The sequence below is a fragment of the Chinchilla lanigera genome, unplaced genomic scaffold (genome assembly GCF_000276665.1).
Source record: "Chinchilla lanigera isolate Chin_1 unplaced genomic scaffold, ChiLan1.0 scaffold00051, whole genome shotgun sequence".
Lineage (NCBI taxonomy): Eukaryota > Metazoa > Chordata > Mammalia > Rodentia > Chinchillidae > Chinchilla > Chinchilla lanigera.
Window position 1 is genome coordinate 10,526,737 of NW_004955452.1, and position 17,867 is coordinate 10,544,603.

General features: G+C 43.4%; 1 protein-coding gene across 2 annotated transcripts in view; it reads left to right on the forward strand.

The window, feature by feature from the left end:
* The window catches only part of Kpna6 (karyopherin alpha 6 (importin alpha 7)), a 49,874-nt gene extending 33,712 nt beyond the window's left edge, over positions 1–16,162 (forward strand). For both annotated transcript variants that reach the window (XM_005395042.2, XM_005395041.2), the window contains exons 5-14: positions 655–749; positions 2,294–2,425; positions 3,789–3,877; positions 5,045–5,144; positions 5,412–5,575; positions 5,755–5,833; positions 10,666–10,791; positions 11,395–11,522; positions 13,324–13,502; positions 14,295–16,162. In XM_005395042.2, the coding sequence (XP_005395099.1) occupies positions 655–749; positions 2,294–2,425; positions 3,789–3,877; positions 5,045–5,144; positions 5,412–5,575; positions 5,755–5,833; positions 10,666–10,791; positions 11,395–11,522; positions 13,324–13,502; positions 14,295–14,482 (1,280 nt within the window). In that variant the 3' untranslated portion in view covers positions 14,483–16,162. The remainder of the gene's footprint in view (positions 1–654; positions 750–2,293; positions 2,426–3,788; positions 3,878–5,044; positions 5,145–5,411; positions 5,576–5,754; positions 5,834–10,665; positions 10,792–11,394; positions 11,523–13,323; positions 13,503–14,294) is intronic.
* Positions 16,163–17,867: the final 1,705 nt, after the last annotated feature.

Genomic DNA, 17,867 nt, shown 5'->3' on the forward strand with positions numbered 1-17,867 from the left:
AAAAAAAAAAAAAAAAAAAAAAAAAAAGGAAAGAAAAGAAAGAAAGAAAAATTTGATATGTGATAAGAAAAATACCTCTTGCCTCAGTATGCTTCCAAGAAAAAACTACTGATCTTTTTGCTGGGGCATGGTGGTGCACATTTGTAATCCTAGCACTCAAGAGTCTAAGACAGGAGGATTGCCTGAAGTTAGAGGCCAGTCTGGACTACATAGGGAGTTCAAGGCCAGCCTGAACTATAGTGAGACCCGGTCTCACAAAACCAAAATAGCTAGTATAGTGGCAAATACCTGTAATCCCAGCACTCAGGAGACTGAGACAGGAGGATTGTCACAAGTTCGAGGCCATCCTGGACTACATAGCAAGACCCCAGCTCAAAAAACTCCAAAAAAACAACACTGCTGGTCTTTCTTAGAAGAGAAATACATAATTGGACGTGGTGGCACACGCCTGTAATCCCAGTGCTCAGGAGAATGAAGCAGGAGGATTACTACAAGTTCAAGGCCAGCCTGAACTGCGTGGTGAAAACATGTCTTATGTGTCTCAAAAAGAAAAGAAAAGAAAAAAGTACGAAGTATTAGGATTATAGACTCCTCTGTAAATAGATCAACCAAAGCCTCTCCTGACTTTTTATCTGTTTTACCTCACTCTTTCAGAGCCTAGTCCTCCAATAGATGAAGTTATCAACACTCCAGGAGTAGTTGACCGGTTTGTGGAATTTCTGAAGAGGAATGAGAATTGTACGTTACAGGTAAAGCCTGAGGGTACTGTACTAATGACCAGCTAGAAGCACTTTATCCAAGAAATTTTTGTGGGCTGTTTCTCAGACACACCTCTCAGGAGATAGACAAAAAATATGAAGAAATAGTTAAGGGAAGCTATCAGTTTCCTCAGCAGTCTTGACTTCAAAGAAGACAGCCAGAATATGTTCCTGAAAAGAATCTCAGCAGTAACTATATGGAGGAATGCCTTTGTTAATTAGTCATGTGTAACTGTTCCACAGTGTATGTATATACTTTTGTGTGTGTGTGTATGTTTTGGAGACAGAGTCTCCCTACACAGCTCAGGCTGGCCTTGAGCTCACTTTGTAGCCCAGGCTGGTCTCGAACTCGCAACGATCCTCCTGCCTCAGCCTCCCGAATGCTGGGATTACAGGCCTGCGCCACGATGCCCAGCCTAAAAGATTTGCATTGCGCTTTTTTTTTTTTTGATCTGGTGCCAGCAATCAAATGCACGACCTTGCACTTGCCAGGCAGGCACTGTGCTGCTGAGCTATATCCCCAGCCCTGTATATACTTTTGAACATCATGTTGCACATGATATCATACAGTGTTATCTATCAAAATGTTCATGTGTGTGTGTGTGTGTGTGTGTGTGTGTGTGTAGCTCAGTAGTAGAGCACTTGCCTAGCATGCACAAGGCTAAGGTTCAATCCCCACCACTGCAAAAACAACTTTTTTTGTAATGACAAAGGAAAGATACAAAAATACAAAAATATGACAGGCTGACCATTTCATTATAAAGTAGAGTCTGTTCAACTTACTGTTTTGACCAAGGGAAATCATTAGCCTCTATCATTCTCTCTTCTTAAAGATGGATGATAAATAAATCTATTTGAACTTGCTGGAAACATGGCTGATAAGAGACTTTAAGAGGTCTATCTCACTCTTGTCTTTGCTTCAGAAATGAAGAAAGTAAAGCTCAGGAAATACAAAAGTGACCCGTGGTTTCTTTGGTAGTGTGGACTAGACCTGGACTGGTGAAGTCTAATTCCATCTTCCCACTGTGTCACATCAGTGCTCTTCCCATCATTTCCTGCATGGAGGGGAAACGCTTGTGTTTGGTTTTGGTTTGACTGATTGATTTCAGTACTAGGAATTGAGTCCAGGCACCTGTGCATCCAGGCAAGCACTCTTACCATGGAGCTACGTCCCCTTTTTTTTTACACCCTCCTTCTTTTGCAGACAGGCTCTCAGAAAATTGTCCAAATTCCTCAAACTTGTGACAATGTAACTGAGGTTGTAGGTACACATCATCATGCCTAGCTGGTTTTGTTCTTCATAGGCAAGAAGTTTACTACGTTGTTTGTTATTGTTCTGGTTTGGTTTGGTTTGGTGTTTGGAGAAAGGATCTCACTAGGTAGTCCAGACTAGCCTTGAACTTTCAATCCTCCTGCTGAGTGCTAGGTTACTGGCGTGCACCACCACACCTGGCAAGAACTTTGTTTGAACCACTGATAGACATGGCTACTCATTTTGGAATGACCTCTCAATTATCCGTTAATCTCACTTTCAGTTTGAAGCTGCCTGGGCTCTAACAAACATCGCCTCTGGAACCTCTCAGCAGACGAGAATTGTTATTGAAGCAGGAGCTGTCCCGATTTTTATAGAGCTGCTTAACTCAGACTTTGAGGATGTACAGGAACAGGTAACACTCAGATTTGGCTTTTTTTTTTTTTTTTGGTACCAGGGATCAAACTCATGACCTTGCACTTGCTAAGCAGGCACTGTGCCGCTGAGCTATATCTCCAGCCCTTGGCTTAATTCTTGATGGTACCAATGATATAACAAATAATGTATTTGGTCTCTCTCCCAGTTCTTGGCATAGTATTCTTAAAGCCCCTGGAGTCTTCTGAGTGATAAGACTGTCTTTCATTATTTATAGAGCTCCTTTGAAACATATCTGAATGTAGTAAGGTGACTCAGAGGCTATCAGTAGTCAGTAGTCGTCAGATGGGTTTGGTCATCAGAAAGACCACCTATAGCATTAGAGGGTAGGAACTCTGAGCCATACCTCCTCAGAAAGTCGGAGAAGGGGGACTGGAGATTAGGTTGTAAAAAGTCTTTTTAAAAAATAGAACTTTTATGTTGGTGAGCACATCTATGTGCTGGGAAGGTGGCAGAGATTGTGGAAGCTCTACACTGCCACCCCTCCACCGTCTGTACCTTGGCCTGTGCCTCTCTCCTGTTTGGCTGCTCCTAAGTTATAGCCTGTATAATAAACTTAGTACACATACATAGTGTTTTCTTGACTTTGCTGAGTCATTCCAGTTAGTTATCAAAGCTAAGAGAACTGTAGGAATCCCCAAAGCTACAGCTGGTCAGAAGTAAAGCAGTTGTTGGGGCTTGGTATTAGTGATCAAAGTAGAGACGGTCTTGTAAGACAGATCTGTGGCATCTGTGTTTAGTGTCACAATTGAATTGAATTGTTGGATGTGCTACCTGTGTTAGAAAAGAGGCACCACTGCCAGCCGTGATGGTGTGTGCCTATAATCCCAGCACTTGGGAGGCTGAGGCAGGAGGATCACTGCAAGTTCAAGGCAAGCCTGGGCTACATTGTGAGTTCAAGGCCAGTCTTTCACATAGTGAAAAAAGAAAACAAGAGACAGCATAATATTCATTTCTCAGTACCCACAAATCATAAAGTTATAATTTCTATTTTTACATTGAATTATTACTGGTTGAACAAAAATGAAGAGTGGTAGTGGGATTGTTCCTCCATTTCTATGTATACAGTTGGTCCAGAATGGCTACAAGATTGCAATTTGGTGATTCCTTTCTCCTTTCCCGGGGAAGGTAGGGATGCCAAGGTCTGATTTGATTTCTCTGGCTGCAGTGCAGATGGCAGGCAGCCTGTCTGCAGAATTCCCACAGGGAGGTCACCTGAGCTCGTTCAGGGTGTTCTGGGCCTTGACGTTGCTCTTGCCTGGTGGGTGCTCTGTAGTACTGTGTAAAGTAGTCGCAGAAGCTACCAGGTCCTGTGGATGACAGTTCCATCATCCCCTTTTCAGGCAGTCTGGGCTCTGGGAAACATAGCTGGAGACAGTTCCGTTTGCCGAGATTACGTCCTGAACTGTTCCATCCTTAATCCTTTGTTAACGTGAGTAATTACAATCATTGGCACCTGGGGCATCTATAGCATGGCCATATGACAAGTCATTTGGGAGCAGCTTACTTGACTTGTGAGGATGATAGATAAATACAAAAATTGCGGAAGTGCGTTCTGATCACCAAAGTAAAAATTACCTTTTGAGAGTAAGAATATTGCTGGGCTTGGTGGCGCATGCCTGTAATCCCAGCACTCACGAACCTGAGGCAGGAGGATCGTTGCAAGTTCGAGACCAGCCTGGGCTACAAAGTGAGCTCAAGGCCAGCCTGAACTGCCTAGCAAGACCCTGTCTCAAAAAGACAAAAAAAAAAAGAGAGAGAGAGAAAGAATATTGTACCCCGGGTCTGTGTCAAGGAGGATCTTGTTCCTCACCTCATGATGCTATGGAACTTTGTGTTGGTCATATCTGCCTTTCTGAGGCAGGGAGAAAGGCAGGACAAGTCTGAGAGGATTCAGCCTTCTCTACAGAACACATTGATATGTTGTGGAATTATGCATAGCTATATTGGGCAGTTCTATTGTAAATCATGGATCAAAGACCTCATAAAGGGTCATCTAGACTCCTCTCATCCCTCACCTACCCCATATTCTTAGAAAAAGTAAATCTTTTTTTTTTTTTTTTTTTTTTGGTTTTTCTCCGGTACCGGGAACCGAACTCACGACCTTGCGCTTGCAAGGCTGGCGCTTTGCCGCTGAGCTAAATCCCCAGCCCCAAGAAAAAGTAAATCTAAAGCAAAAGTGGTGAACTATTTCTTCAAAGACCTCAGCCTCATAGGCTGCCATTCTCACTTTCGTAGATCCTTTAAAGAAAATTATTCTGTACTGCATGGGTAACACCCTCTTGCTAGACCTTCAGTTTTTATTTCCGAACAGAACACTACTCCTTGTCCCCAACCTGTATGTAGAAACTTTGCATGCTTACTCAAGATCTGGCTGTCTGTTTTGTCTCTATTATCTATGGTGTTAACTAGCCACAGTTGGTCCTAATCTCATGTGCAGAGGTCAGCCAAACTACTGTATTGATTTAGGTGTATGGGTAGGGAAAAGAGGCTTCTAGAGTCTTAGGGGTCTCACTGAATTTGTTTCCTGGGATTTGGTGGCAACAGCCCTGTGCCGGGGCATCAGTGTACAGGATCTGGCTTTGCTTTTTTCCTTCAGACTCCTTACCAAGTCCACAAGACTGACAATGACACGAAATGCAGTTTGGGCCCTGTCAAACCTTTGCCGAGGGAAGAACCCACCTCCAGAGTTTGCAAAGGTAAGAAAGCTACTTGCTAGCCCCTGCATGATAGTAGATTCCACCATATGAAATTTTTAAACTGGATACTCCTTAGAGCCTCAAGCCATGGGAAGCTGAAAGAGGCAGTTGTCAGTGAAAAAGGTGATCTTGTATACCTGATGGTAGAGTGAAGAATTGAAGATCCCAGGATCAAGAATTACTTTTTGGAGAGATGGTAGCAGTGTTAGGCTTTGAGCTGATATACCTCTGATCCACTGTGAATCCTTTTCACTCTGCTTTCAACAGGTCTCTCCTTGTTTGCCTGTATTATCTCGCCTGCTCTTCAGCAGTGATTCAGACTTGCTGGCAGATGCTTGCTGGGCTCTCTCTTACCTGTCTGATGGCCCCAACGAGAAAATCCAGGCGGTCATAGACTCTGGAGTCTGCCGGAGATTGGTAGAGCTTCTGATGTGAGTAGAGATGAGAAAGGTTCCCTAAGCTTCTCCAAGCTCTCACCAAAGAGCTGCAGCCCGCAGTTTGCTTGCTTTTCCAAAGGTTTGGAGCCATGAGAATGTTGTCAGCCTAGGTGGTCAGCAAGGCCTAACATGGTCTGCTGACCTTCCATTGATCAGATCTTCCTCCTCTGCAGGCACAATGATTACAAAGTGGCTTCTCCCGCTCTGAGAGCTGTGGGTAACATCGTCACTGGGGATGACATCCAGACACAGGTAAGGGAGAAGTGAAGAATCTTACTTCAGACCAGCTATGAGAGAGCATTGTGGAAAGCTGCCAATGGACAAAAACTTTCCCTGCCTGATAGGAAGTAGCATAGTCTAGCAGAAAGCATGGGCTTTAGTAAAAAATAAAAAATTCCAGCTTATCTATATGATTATGGGCAGCTTGGTTCCTACTACAGATTGGAAACAAATCATCATCCATTTGGTGCTGTGAAAGAAAACTTAAGTAGAATAACTGGACTTACAGAGACAACATAAGGTAGCTGTTAAACCTGACTCATGATTCTTTTGAAATACTGAAAGATATGGAACTCCATACCTGCTTCCTAGACCTTTAGAAGCCCATGGACATGTTAATCTCATGTCAGTAACCCCTCCCAGCTGGGCATGGTGGCATGAACTGTGGAAACTGAATCTATCTTTTTTTTTTTTTTTGGTCTTTTTTGAGACAGGGTCTTGCTCTGCAGTTCAGGCTGGCCTTGAGCTCACTTTGTAGCCCAAGCTGGTCTTGAACTCACAACAGTCCTCCTGCCTCAGCCTCCTGAGTGCTGGGATTATAGGTGTGCACCACCACGTCCAGCTTGAAACAAGAATCTCTTGAGCCTAGGAGTTTGAAACCAGCCTGGGAAATATAGAGAGATCCCATATCAAAAGTAAGAATAATAAAATGAAAGTACTTCTCCAGTGAGGTAAACAGGAGAAGTACCTTCTGTTTAAAGGCTATAGAGCCGGGCGTGGTGGTGCACGCCCAAGTGCATCCCAGCACTTGGGAGGCTGAGGCAGGAGGATCTTTGGGAGTTCGAGACCAGCCTGGGCTACAAAGTGAGCTCAAGGCCAACCTGAAGTACATAGCGAGACCCTGCCTCAAAAAGACAAAAAAATTTTTAAAAATAAAATAAATAAAAATAGGGGCTGGAGATTTAACTCAGTGGCACAGCACCTGCCTGGCAAGCCCAAGATCATGAATTTGATTCCCAGTACCGGAAAAAAAATAAAAAAAAATAAAAAATAAAAATACAGGCTATAGATATCTTGAGTATTCTTCAGATTTGGAATAGTTGGCATAGTTCTGTGGAATTCTTTTGTGAGGCAGGGTCTTGCTGTGTAACCCAGGTTGACCTTAAACTCATGGACTCCTCCTACCTCAGCAAGTAAGCACTTGCTCACTCAAACTCACATCCTCATTTTTTAGATCATTTTATGTGAGAGTTTGCATATGAATGCACATATGCACATTAAAATACTGCGTAAGTCAATGGAGTATTACTCTGCCATAAAGAAGGGTAAGCTTGAGACATTTCTGGCTAAATGGATGCACCTTAAGACCATATTCTTAAGTGAAATAAATCGGACACACATGTGTAAATACCACATTTCTCTGGTATGAGAAACCAAAAGGATAAATAAGGACCAAAATGTATAATAGATGTTGGAAAATGGGAAGAAAATATTCAAATGAGAAGGGGGACAGGGTGTGGGCGAGAAAAGAAGGGACAAAAAAAGAATAGAAGGAAAAATGGAAACAAAGTTTTGTAAATAAAGAGGGGAAGAGGGACTGAAGGGAGGGGAGGGGAATAGAGGAAAAAAAAGAAGCAAGATATACTTGTACAGGGGCTGGGGATTTAGCTCAGCGGCACAGTGCCTGCCTGGCAAGCACAAGGTCGTGAGTTCGATTCCCAGTACCAGAAAAAAACAAACAAACAAGAAAAAAGATACACTTGTACAGGTGTAAATTCTTTGTGATGACTGTTATCACTAAGTATATCTAAAATGTACCAATAAAATGAAAATTTTTAAAAATAAAATACAAGTTTGCCAGGTGTGGTGGCATATACCTGTAATCCTAGCATTTGGGAGGGTGAGGCAGGAGGATTGCCACAAGTTTGAGGCCAGCCTGGACTACATAATGAGTTCAGTGAGGACCAGCCTGAACTCCAATAAGACTGTCTCAAAACAGTAAATAAACAGCCAGGCGTGCTGGCGCAGGCCTGTAATCCCAGCACTTGGGAGGCTGAGGCAGGAGGATCGGCGCAAGCTCGAGACCAGCCTGAGCTACAAAGTAAGCTCAAGGCCAGCCTGAACTGCAGAGCAAGACTCTGCCTCAAAAAGACCAAAAAAATAAATAAATAAATAAATAAATAAATGACAAAATTTTCCATTTTTAACCATTTCAAAATGTAAAATTTGGGAGCCAAGGATATAGCTCAGTGGCGTAAGTGCCTGCCTGGCAAGTATAAGGTCCTGAGTTTGATTCCTGGTACAAAAAAAAAAAGTAAAATTCAATGATAATAACTATTCAGCTATTACCAACCATCCATCTACAGGACTTTTCATGATCCCAGACAGAAGCTTTACATTAAGAAATGTAATTCTCGGGGGCTGGGGATTTAGCTCAGTGGCAAAGCACCTGCCTGGCAAGCGCATGGTCATGAGTTCAATTCCTGGTAGCTGAAGAAAAACAAAAAACAAAAAAAACAACAAGAAATGTAATTCTCTTCTCTCCAAGTCCCTAGTGATCACCATTGTACTTTCTGCATTTGAATGTTCTGGCTACCTTATATAAGTAGAGTCAAATACTATTTGTCCTTTTGCATCTGGCTTATTTCACTGAGCATAATATCTTCAAGAATATGTGCTACCATATTTCCCCCAAAATAAGACTAGATCTTATATTAATTTTTGCTCCAAAATATGCAATAGGGCTTATTTTCAGGGGATGTCTTCCTTTTTCCATGTACAAAAATTTACTTGTTTTTTTGAGACAGGATCTCACTATGTAATATAGTCAGGCTGCCCTTGAACTCACTATGTAGCCCAAACTGACCTCCAACTCCCAGTATTCTTCCTGCCTCAGCCTCCCAAGTACTAGGGTTGCAAGCATGTGCCACCATGCCCCGTTCCAATTTAGATTTATTCATGTGTAAAAATCTACTTTTATTCAAATACATTCATGTTGTCTTCTGGAACATCGTGATAACTCTTCAAACCCTGAATTTCAGCCTAAATTTCTTGTGACTCCGTTTCCTGTGGAACCATTGGCCTCAATCTTTCATATCCAGCAATAGAACTCACTTAAATGAGCCCTTCCTGTCCATGGAGCCAGCTCATAGTGCATGGGCACACGGCTGTCAGTGAGTTTATCCCATGAAGCCTTCACCCGGGTCACAATCTCTCTGAGGGCTGGGATTCACAAAATTTCCATCAAATCAAGTGTCAGTCAAAGACCTGCAAGTCAGGAGTGGCAACAAAGATGAAGACAGTTAAGAAGGATGGCCTGCCAATTGTGGTGGTGCATGCCTGTAATCCTAGCGCTCAGGAGGCTGAAGCAGAAAGATCACCACAAGTTTGAGGCAAGCCTGGGCTACCCAGGGAGTTCAAGACCAATCTGAACTACATAGCAAGACCCTATCTGGAAAAAAAAAAAGAATGATGGGCCACACAAAAGTAAAAAATATTTCAGTCACCAAAATTCAGAAAATGTTTCTCTATTTCACAAAAATGCATTAGTACATTTATTATAGTACATGATGTATTGAATTATGAAGATTCACATTAGACCACATCCATTCATTATTAAGTGCATATGTTATTCAGGCATTATGTCTGTACTCCGATTGGTCATTGAGCAATGTCTCAAGTTCATCTGTTTACATAGATGTTTACTTCTTGTCCAAAGGTACCCACTTGGGTACTTACAGATACCTAAATATAATGTCTCTTATCTTCAGTACATCCATTGTGTGTTGCAGCAGGCATACTAATGTGTCATCTGACTGATGATAGTAACTAGGACTTATTTTTGGGATAGGGCTTATACTATGAGCATCCTCAAAAAATCATGCTACAGCTTATTTTCTGGTTAGGTATTACTTTCAGGGAAATATGGCAGCATGTGTCAGAATATCCTTCCTTCATTTTCAAGGTTGAAAAATTCGTGTAGGTATAGGCTGTCTTTTTCAAGTCATTCATCCATTGCCTGTGGACGTTTAGCTTGTTTCTGCCTTTTAACTGTTTTAAGTAATGCTACTGTTTTTTTTCCGGTACCGGGGAATTGAACTCATGACCTTGCGCTTGCCAGGCAGGCACGCTGTGCTACTGAGCTAAATCCCAGTAATGCTGTGAACGTTGCTATACAACTATTTTTTTAAGTCCCTGCTTCAACTTCCTCTGGGTACAGAACAGAAGTAGAATTACTAGGTAATAAGGCAGTAACAGCCATCCTACTGGCTATGAAATAATACCACATTGTGTTATTTATTTGCATTTCCCTTATGACTAGTGATGTTAAGCATCTTTTTGTGTGTTTATTAGCTATCTATATATCTCGGATTATATACTTCTCAGAGAAATGCCTATTTGGGTCCTGTTTTCCTTTTTTGGTATGGTACTGGGAATTGAACCCAGGACCTCACACATGCTACACAAGTACTCTACTGAACTAAATTCCCAGCCCTTTTGCTCATTTTTTAGTATATGTGCTGCCAAAGCAAGCACATGCTCAATTTTTATATGGGTTGTTTAGGAGCGTTTTTATTGTTTAGTTGTAGAATTTCTTCATATATTCTAGATATTAACCTCTTATTAGATACATTTTTTTCCTTTTTGTCAATATTGAGGATTGAACACAGGCCTTCAGGCATGCTGGGCAGCACGCCCTCTACAAATGAGCTCCATCCCGAACCCTAGATACTTGTTTTGCAAACACTTCCTGTCTTTCTGTTGAACTTCTTTATTTATCATATCTTCTTAGGCCACAGTTTTTTATTTTGATAAAGTCCAGATATCTAATTTTTCTTTTGTTTCCTGTGCTTTTGTTGTTGTAGGTCATTCTTAACTGTTCAGCCCTCCCTTGCCTCCTCCACTTGTTGAGCAGCTCCAAGGAATCAATTCGAAAGGAAGCTTGCTGGACCATTTCAAACATCACTGCTGGCAACAGGGCTCAAATACAGGTACAACAGCATGGAGGCTGAGGAGCGTGAGGAGGGATGAGAACGTGAGAGGTTGTAGGATATTTGCTTTCAGAGAAAAGAATCTGTTTCCTTTTAGAAGTTGGAGCCAAGGCCGGGCGTGGTGGCGCACGCTTGTAATCCCAGCACTTGGGAGGCTGAGGCAGGGGGATCGTCGCGAATTTGAGACTAGTCTGAGCTACAAAATGAACTCAAGGCCAGCCTGAACTGCAGAGGGAGACCCTGCCTCAAAAAGACAAAAAAAAAAGCTGGAGCCAAGAAGCTAGGGTGTAGCTCACTAGTACAGTGCCCACCTAGCATGCACAAGGCCCTGCCTTCAATCCCCAGCACCATCACTGAAAAAAAAAAAAATATATATATATATATATATATATAAATGTATATATGTGTGTGTGTGTGTGTGTTTTGTTCAGAGATTCTGTTTATTGGAAGCTGCATTCCTCTGTAGCCAGTTACCTGTATGGGAAGAACAAAGGAGAATTCCCAGGTTGGGGAAGGTGTCTCAATCTTAGCTGATTTTTGAGTTGGATTTGCTTTCTCTTATCAAGTGACTCTCTCTCCTCCCTCTCCTTAATCCTATCTCAGGCTGTCATAGATGCAAATATCTTCCCTGTGTTGATTGAAATCCTTCAGAAAGCAGAGTTCCGTACAAGAAAAGAAGCAGCCTGGGCCATCACCAATGCCACATCAGGAGGAACCCCTGAGCAGATTAGGTATTACATTCCTTTCCCGTTGACTTGAATATGTGTGCTCTCCTCTGTTCATAGTTTACGTAAACTGCTTTTGCTGGGATAGGTCCGTCCCCTAATCCAGCTACAACAGGACTTAATGGGTAAGCTGTTACAGTGATAGAATCTGGAATAGATGCTAAAGATCGTAATGTGTGATACTGCTCTTCCCTGCCAGATAAAAACCTATGGCACAGATACCATCCTTTCTCTACCTGTTCCTCTTCCTAGCCCCCAAAGAACAGAAATCTGTGGAATTCTCAGCTAGTCATACACATGAATAGCCATGCTTTGGATTCATCAATGCAGCTTCTTTGGGGTTTTGTTGTTTTTTCTCCCAGTGTTTTTGGTTTGGGGTTTTTTTGTTTGTTTGTTTTTTTGAGACAGGGTCTCACTATGTTGTCCAGACTGGTCTTGAACTCACTATGTAGCCCAGACTGGCCTCAGACTTGCAGTGATCTTCCTGCCTCAGTCTCCCATGAGCTAGGATTATAGGCACGCGCCACCATGCCCAGCTGAGAAATAATCTTTGAAAGTGAGTCTTTTCGTTATTGTTTTTTGAGACAGGGTCTTACAGTGTAGTCTAGGCTAGCCTTGAACTCCCTGTGTAGCCCAGGCTGGCCTCCACTCTTGGTGATCCTCCTGTCTCAGCCTCTTGAGTGCTGGGATATTAGGCATGTGCCCCCACGCTCACCAGCAGATGAGTCTTAAGAGAAGCAAATAGAAAGTTGTTGTGTTTGTGTCTCTGTGCACATGACACTCTTTTTTATTTTAATTTCCATTATCTGAATCTTAACTGGAGTAGTGGAATTTGGATGTCTTGCCCTCTCCTATGACCTGCTCAAGGAAGTACACTCAGTAGATATAAAACCTTAAAACAAAAGGGATAGGCATTGAGTTGAGCATTAAAGAATAAATACAGGATTCTGTCTAAAAACTTTTTAGATAAGAGCAAGATATAAGTAAAGGTACAAGAATAAGAAATCTGGAGACCTGCTGGGCAGATACACACTCCTATAATCTCAGCTACTCAGAAGATCAAAGTAGGAGAATTCCAAGTTTGAGCCCCACTTGAGCAACGTAGACCCTGTCTCAAAATTTAAAAAAAAAAAATGCTTAGGCTGTAGCTTCGCGATGGAACACTTCACTAATAAGCAGGAAACTGGGATTCAGTCCCTAACACTGCAGAGGAAGACAGGGAGCTGGGGCTCCAGAAGGAATATTCAGACCTTTACAGGTGTGACTGCAATGTCATCTCCTTAGAAGGGAGCAGAAGGCAGAGCTAGAAAAAGACCTAAAGGTTAGGGGTGTAGAGTCTGTATTATCCCATAGATCTTGGACTTGGGGAAATAGGGAACATGTGAGAAGTTTTAAACAGGGAAAAGTGTTCACAGTGGTAATATTGTAGCCAGTGCAACTTCAGGGGTGAGAAGGAAGAATCTGTGGTGGCATCGTCATGTGAAATAAACTAGATTGATGGCAGAAGAAGAGTGGAGAGTTTGAGGGAAAGAATGGTAGTTATCAAGACCCAGTAAGGGCCAGGCATGGGGTGGTGCGTGCCTATCATCTTAGAACTGGAGAGATCAAGCAGGAGGATCTCCGCAAGATTGAAGGCAGCCTGGGCTACATAATAAGTACGGAACCAACCTGTATTTCTCAAATACAGACTCAGTAAGAGTAGATTGCTGGGAGTGTTGGCTTGTGAGGGAGACCTACAAACAAAACATCTGCCCAGCTCTAACTTACTCTGCATTAAGTTAGAATTTGCCTTGTCTCTGGCCCCCAGGTACCTGGTGTCACTGGGCTGCATCAAACCCTTGTGTGACTTGCTGACCGTAATGGATTCAAAGATTGTACAAGTGGCCCTCAATGGACTAGAGAACATCCTGCGGCTTGGAGAGCAAGAGAGCAAGCGGAGTGGCTCAGGGGTCAATCCCTACTGTGGCCTCATTGAGGAAGCCTATGGTATGTCCTTCTACCTAACCTCACCTCTGCCTTTAATAGAGAGATTATAGGTCAGCATCTGGCAGTTGTGTGCCTCCAAAGCAGCACCATACATGTTTGTGTTCAGTTGTGAAAGAAGGAGAAAGAGTGTGTGTGTGCACGCATAAGCATATGCTGTAGAACATTCACAGCTTCCATGAGACATGAGTCTGTCTCCAAAACCAGTGAAGAACTCCTGCAAGTTCTTTTATCCCATAAGAATAACAGATTTTATATATATATATAAAAATCTGGGATAGAGCTAGGATTTGGATTTGGGCCATCTTTCAAATTCAGTTTTATACTACTAGTTCTCCCTCTCAGGAGCAGTAGGTCAGTTCTCTTCCTGATAGGCTGTACCTAATAAGGAGGTGTGATACAAATGCACACACAAAGATCCCAAACTGGTAATAGTATCACAAGTTAGCAGGCGTGTTTCCAGCAGAGTCTCTAGCAAGTTCCCAGAAGAGTGATGGATTGAGTCACCACCATCTCTGAGAGGTAAATAGTGATTTGCTCCTGTCTAGTTTAAAGCAGAATGAGGTGTGAATCCTCTGTATAACTGACACATTGGTCTTTTTCTTTTGAGATTTTGTATTTTGAGGAAGAGTCTGTGACTTTCCTCTTTCACATCAGAGATTGCTCTGATCTTACTTCTAGTGCTTGTAAACACAAACATACCTCCGGCAAGGAAAAGTGCATAAATGTTTCATGGGCCCATAGAAAAGTACTCACACATGCTTCATTCTGCCTCCTTCTTTCTTGCCACTGTAGGCTTGGATAAAATCGAGTTTCTTCAGAGCCATGAGAACCAGGAGATCTACCAGAAGGCCTTCGACCTCATTGAGCACTACTTTGGTGTAGAAGATGATGATGGCAGCCTTGCTCCTCAAGTAGATGAAGCACAGCAACAGTTCATCTTCCAGCAGCCTGAGGCCCCCATGGAGGGCTTCCAGCTATAATGTCTGCCTCCGGGGAGGGGAGGGGATGGGAAGCACCACCAGCCAGTGGTAGAGCAGCCCTCTGGTGGGCAGGAAGCCGGCCCCCACCATCACCTGCTGCCCTGGAGACTGTGCTCCGGACCTGCTCCGCCCCCTTCCCTGGAGGGAGGCCCTCTGGACAGACAGAACCATCTGAGGCTCACATTTGGGTTTTGTGACAAAAGGGGACATGTTACGGTTTTCTTCCTTACACTATATTCTGGCTGCACACGTGTCTTTAACCCGGGAGCCTAGGGATAGACAAAGGAGGACTGAGGTAATCATTTTGCACCTTTCTTTTCTGTTTTGTTTTTCTTTAATGGCGACTTCCTTTCTTTTATTTCCCTTCATCCTTCCCAGTCCTCTGCCCTGATTAATGTAACTCTTATTTTGGGTACGTGAGCAGATGGAATATTCCAGACGTGGGAGGGGAGTGGAGGGGAGAAATCCAAAACAAAGTGTTCTTGCTCTGACGGAATATTAATCTTGTATGCTTGGATTGAGTTATTTAATTTTTTTTCTTTTGCACATTTTTCTTGTATATTAAGGTTACTCTTCCCAAGAGCTGTGAGTTTCTGGTTTTAGGAATCCCAGCTGCCAGCACTGTCTGGGACTAGGGGCTGACGGGGAGGCCACCATGAGACAAAGGCCCCTTCTCTCTCACCCTTTTCCCAGACCTCTTGAATTCGGGATACACCCTCATTCTCCTGGGCCAAGTACACCAGTGGGAGTGGAGGGGAGGAGTACAGGCTTTCAGATAGGGCTTCTTATGTGTAGCTACTGACCCCATGTTTCCTACCCACCTTCCAAATGGTGCAACCCAATTTCATTTTTTACTTGAAAATTGCCCTCAGAGTTAATGAACCTCTGAGGTGACTGTATTTTCTCCTAAGCTTAAGACAGGGGGCTGTGATCCCACCTTTCTTCTGAGGAGAAAGTTCTTGCTCTGGTGACCTGTAAGTTGCAGAGGAAGTTGAAGTGAGACTGCCCAGTATTGGGATAGTCAAGGATCCCTGCCTTTGGCCTTTCTTCCTCTTCCATAGTTGGATCATGTATATTTTACTTCCAAAGGAGAGAATGTCAAAACGTTCTGTATTTTTTTATATTCTATATAGTAGGTAGGGTAATCTTAATTGGTCTTAAGAGGAGGAACTGTCTATAATTTTTGTGAGTAGGATACTGTGAGGAAGACCAAAAAGATACATGGAAGCTCCCCCTCTCAGAAGGGCTGAGCTTGGTCCTAGGCCAAGACCTGGGACCAACCCCAAGCTCTACATCCTTTAAGCAGATCAACCACCAGGGTCTATTGTTTCTATATATGAAGGGGGCAAGGATGGCCTCAGGGCCTAGTAAAATCTGCCTAGCTAGTCCGTCCTGCTGAGCATCCACTTATTTCAGGAAACCTAGAAAGTAGTCTGCATTCCCAAATACGGTTTCAAAGGCTGTTACCCACCTACATTGTCACACACAGCTGCCTCTTCTCTTATAAAGAAACAGCAGTTCTTGTGAGAGCTGTTGGTATCTTCCCTGGTGGGGATCCTTGGCCCTGTTTGGGGTTTTCCCTTCCTTGTGACAGTTCTAATCCAGATGCCTTTTCTCCTGAGTAAAGCCATTGCAATGCCCAGTGGCTTGCCTGTGCCTCTGGCTGGGTTACCCGTGATAGTAAAGGCGAATGGGGTTGGCCAAAGTTGTCAGCTAAGTGATAGTACAGGGGGATAGGGTTGGCTGAACATAGCCTGCTCCTGCATCCCCGGGATAATTAGTCAGGGTGCCCTACTCTTAAGCTACTCCTTTCCTTCCCCAGAAACAATGCCATTCTTGCTTCCATTCTTAACCTATTTGCTCTTGGCTCAAGTGAAATCTGTTCCCCTTTACTTATAGAGCCAAAGTTCAAGCTCTTCTTGTTGGCCTTTTCTCTTAAGTTTGCCCTCCTTCTAGTGGTGAAATCTCCCTCCAGAGACATTTCGTAAGGGAAGTGGCTTAGGGCTAGAAGTTAGTACTGAAGAGTCCACACTGCTGTTTACTGCCTTGGTGAGTCAGATGCCACTCATGCACTTAGGAATGATGACTGTGAGCCCCTGATTTCCTAGGTATAGGCAAGGGACAGGATCCTTCTCACTGAGCCTGCTATCTCCATTACAAAACTGTTCTTGCTGGGTGTGGTAGCACATGCCTGTAGTCCCAGTACTCAGAAGGCTGAGGCAGGAGGATCATGTCAGGTTTAAAGCCAGCCTAAACTACATAGCAAGGCCTTGTGTTGTTTTTAAAAAAAGATTCTCCTACAATAAGAAGAAAAGTTAACTCACCACCCCCTCACTTACCACTGTTGTCCTTGTCCAGAGGGCAGAGCAGTTTAGTCGGATATATTCTGTACATCTCAAGCAACAGTTAACTCCCTGACATTGGAGCAATATTCTTAGTATAGGACACAAGTGTCCTGCTTTTCCAACTGCTCTTCCAAAATCTATTTTGGCTTAAGATCTGAGTCTTATACCAGATGGAAGACTCATTCTTGGTCATCTGGCTGCTGCTTAAATCCAGTTTTCTCAAAGACTTCAAAGGCTAAATTCTACCGGGGGCACAATATGAGGACAGATTTAAGAGAAAAATAGTATCTAGACACTTTCCCTTGTGTCTTCCCACACTATGTTTCCCCCTTTACGTCCTCAAATCCCCTTTCAGTTCACGGGTAAGGTTCTTCCAGGCCACAGAGGCAGTGACCTTTTGTACCTTCTCTCCTTTGGCTACTTCGTGAAGAGCCAATCAACGAACAGACCCTTCCCTAAGTGAGGTCAAAGCCTTCTGGCAGCTTTCTGGATGGTTATTACCAGCATGAAGGGGCCCCCTTGCCTGCTGTAGAGAATAACCTGATAAGCTAAAGTTTTTTGAGCCCTCATGTGTTGGAACATGGCTCATATATCTATTTTAAGATCTCTGATGAGGGTGAGGATATCTAGGTGTGGAATAAGAGAACAAAGGGGCTTTTTCTTCACTCATGTGCTACCAGCTGTTCTTTTTTGCCAGCCCCTTTAAGCACTCTTCCCCCAGATCTTCTCTAGACCTCACAGGGTCTGGTCTTTGCAGCCTGCTTTCGGTTTCCAGCAATCTCCAGTGACCACTTGGCCTTAATGTTGGCTGCAGCTTTCTGGTAGAACCGCATGTGTTCCACCCTCAGCCTGCCAGCCTGCTCTGTGGACACAAATGACCCACTGAGGAACAGGCGTTGGTGACCCCATTGTTCCCCTTTACCTGGAACCCTTAGGTCTACTAGTTCAACCCTGTTTACCCCGGAAGCCTTTCTTTCCCAGGAGCCTTTTTTCTTTTTCTTTCTTTCTTTCTTTCTTTCTTTCTTTCTTTCTTTCTTTCT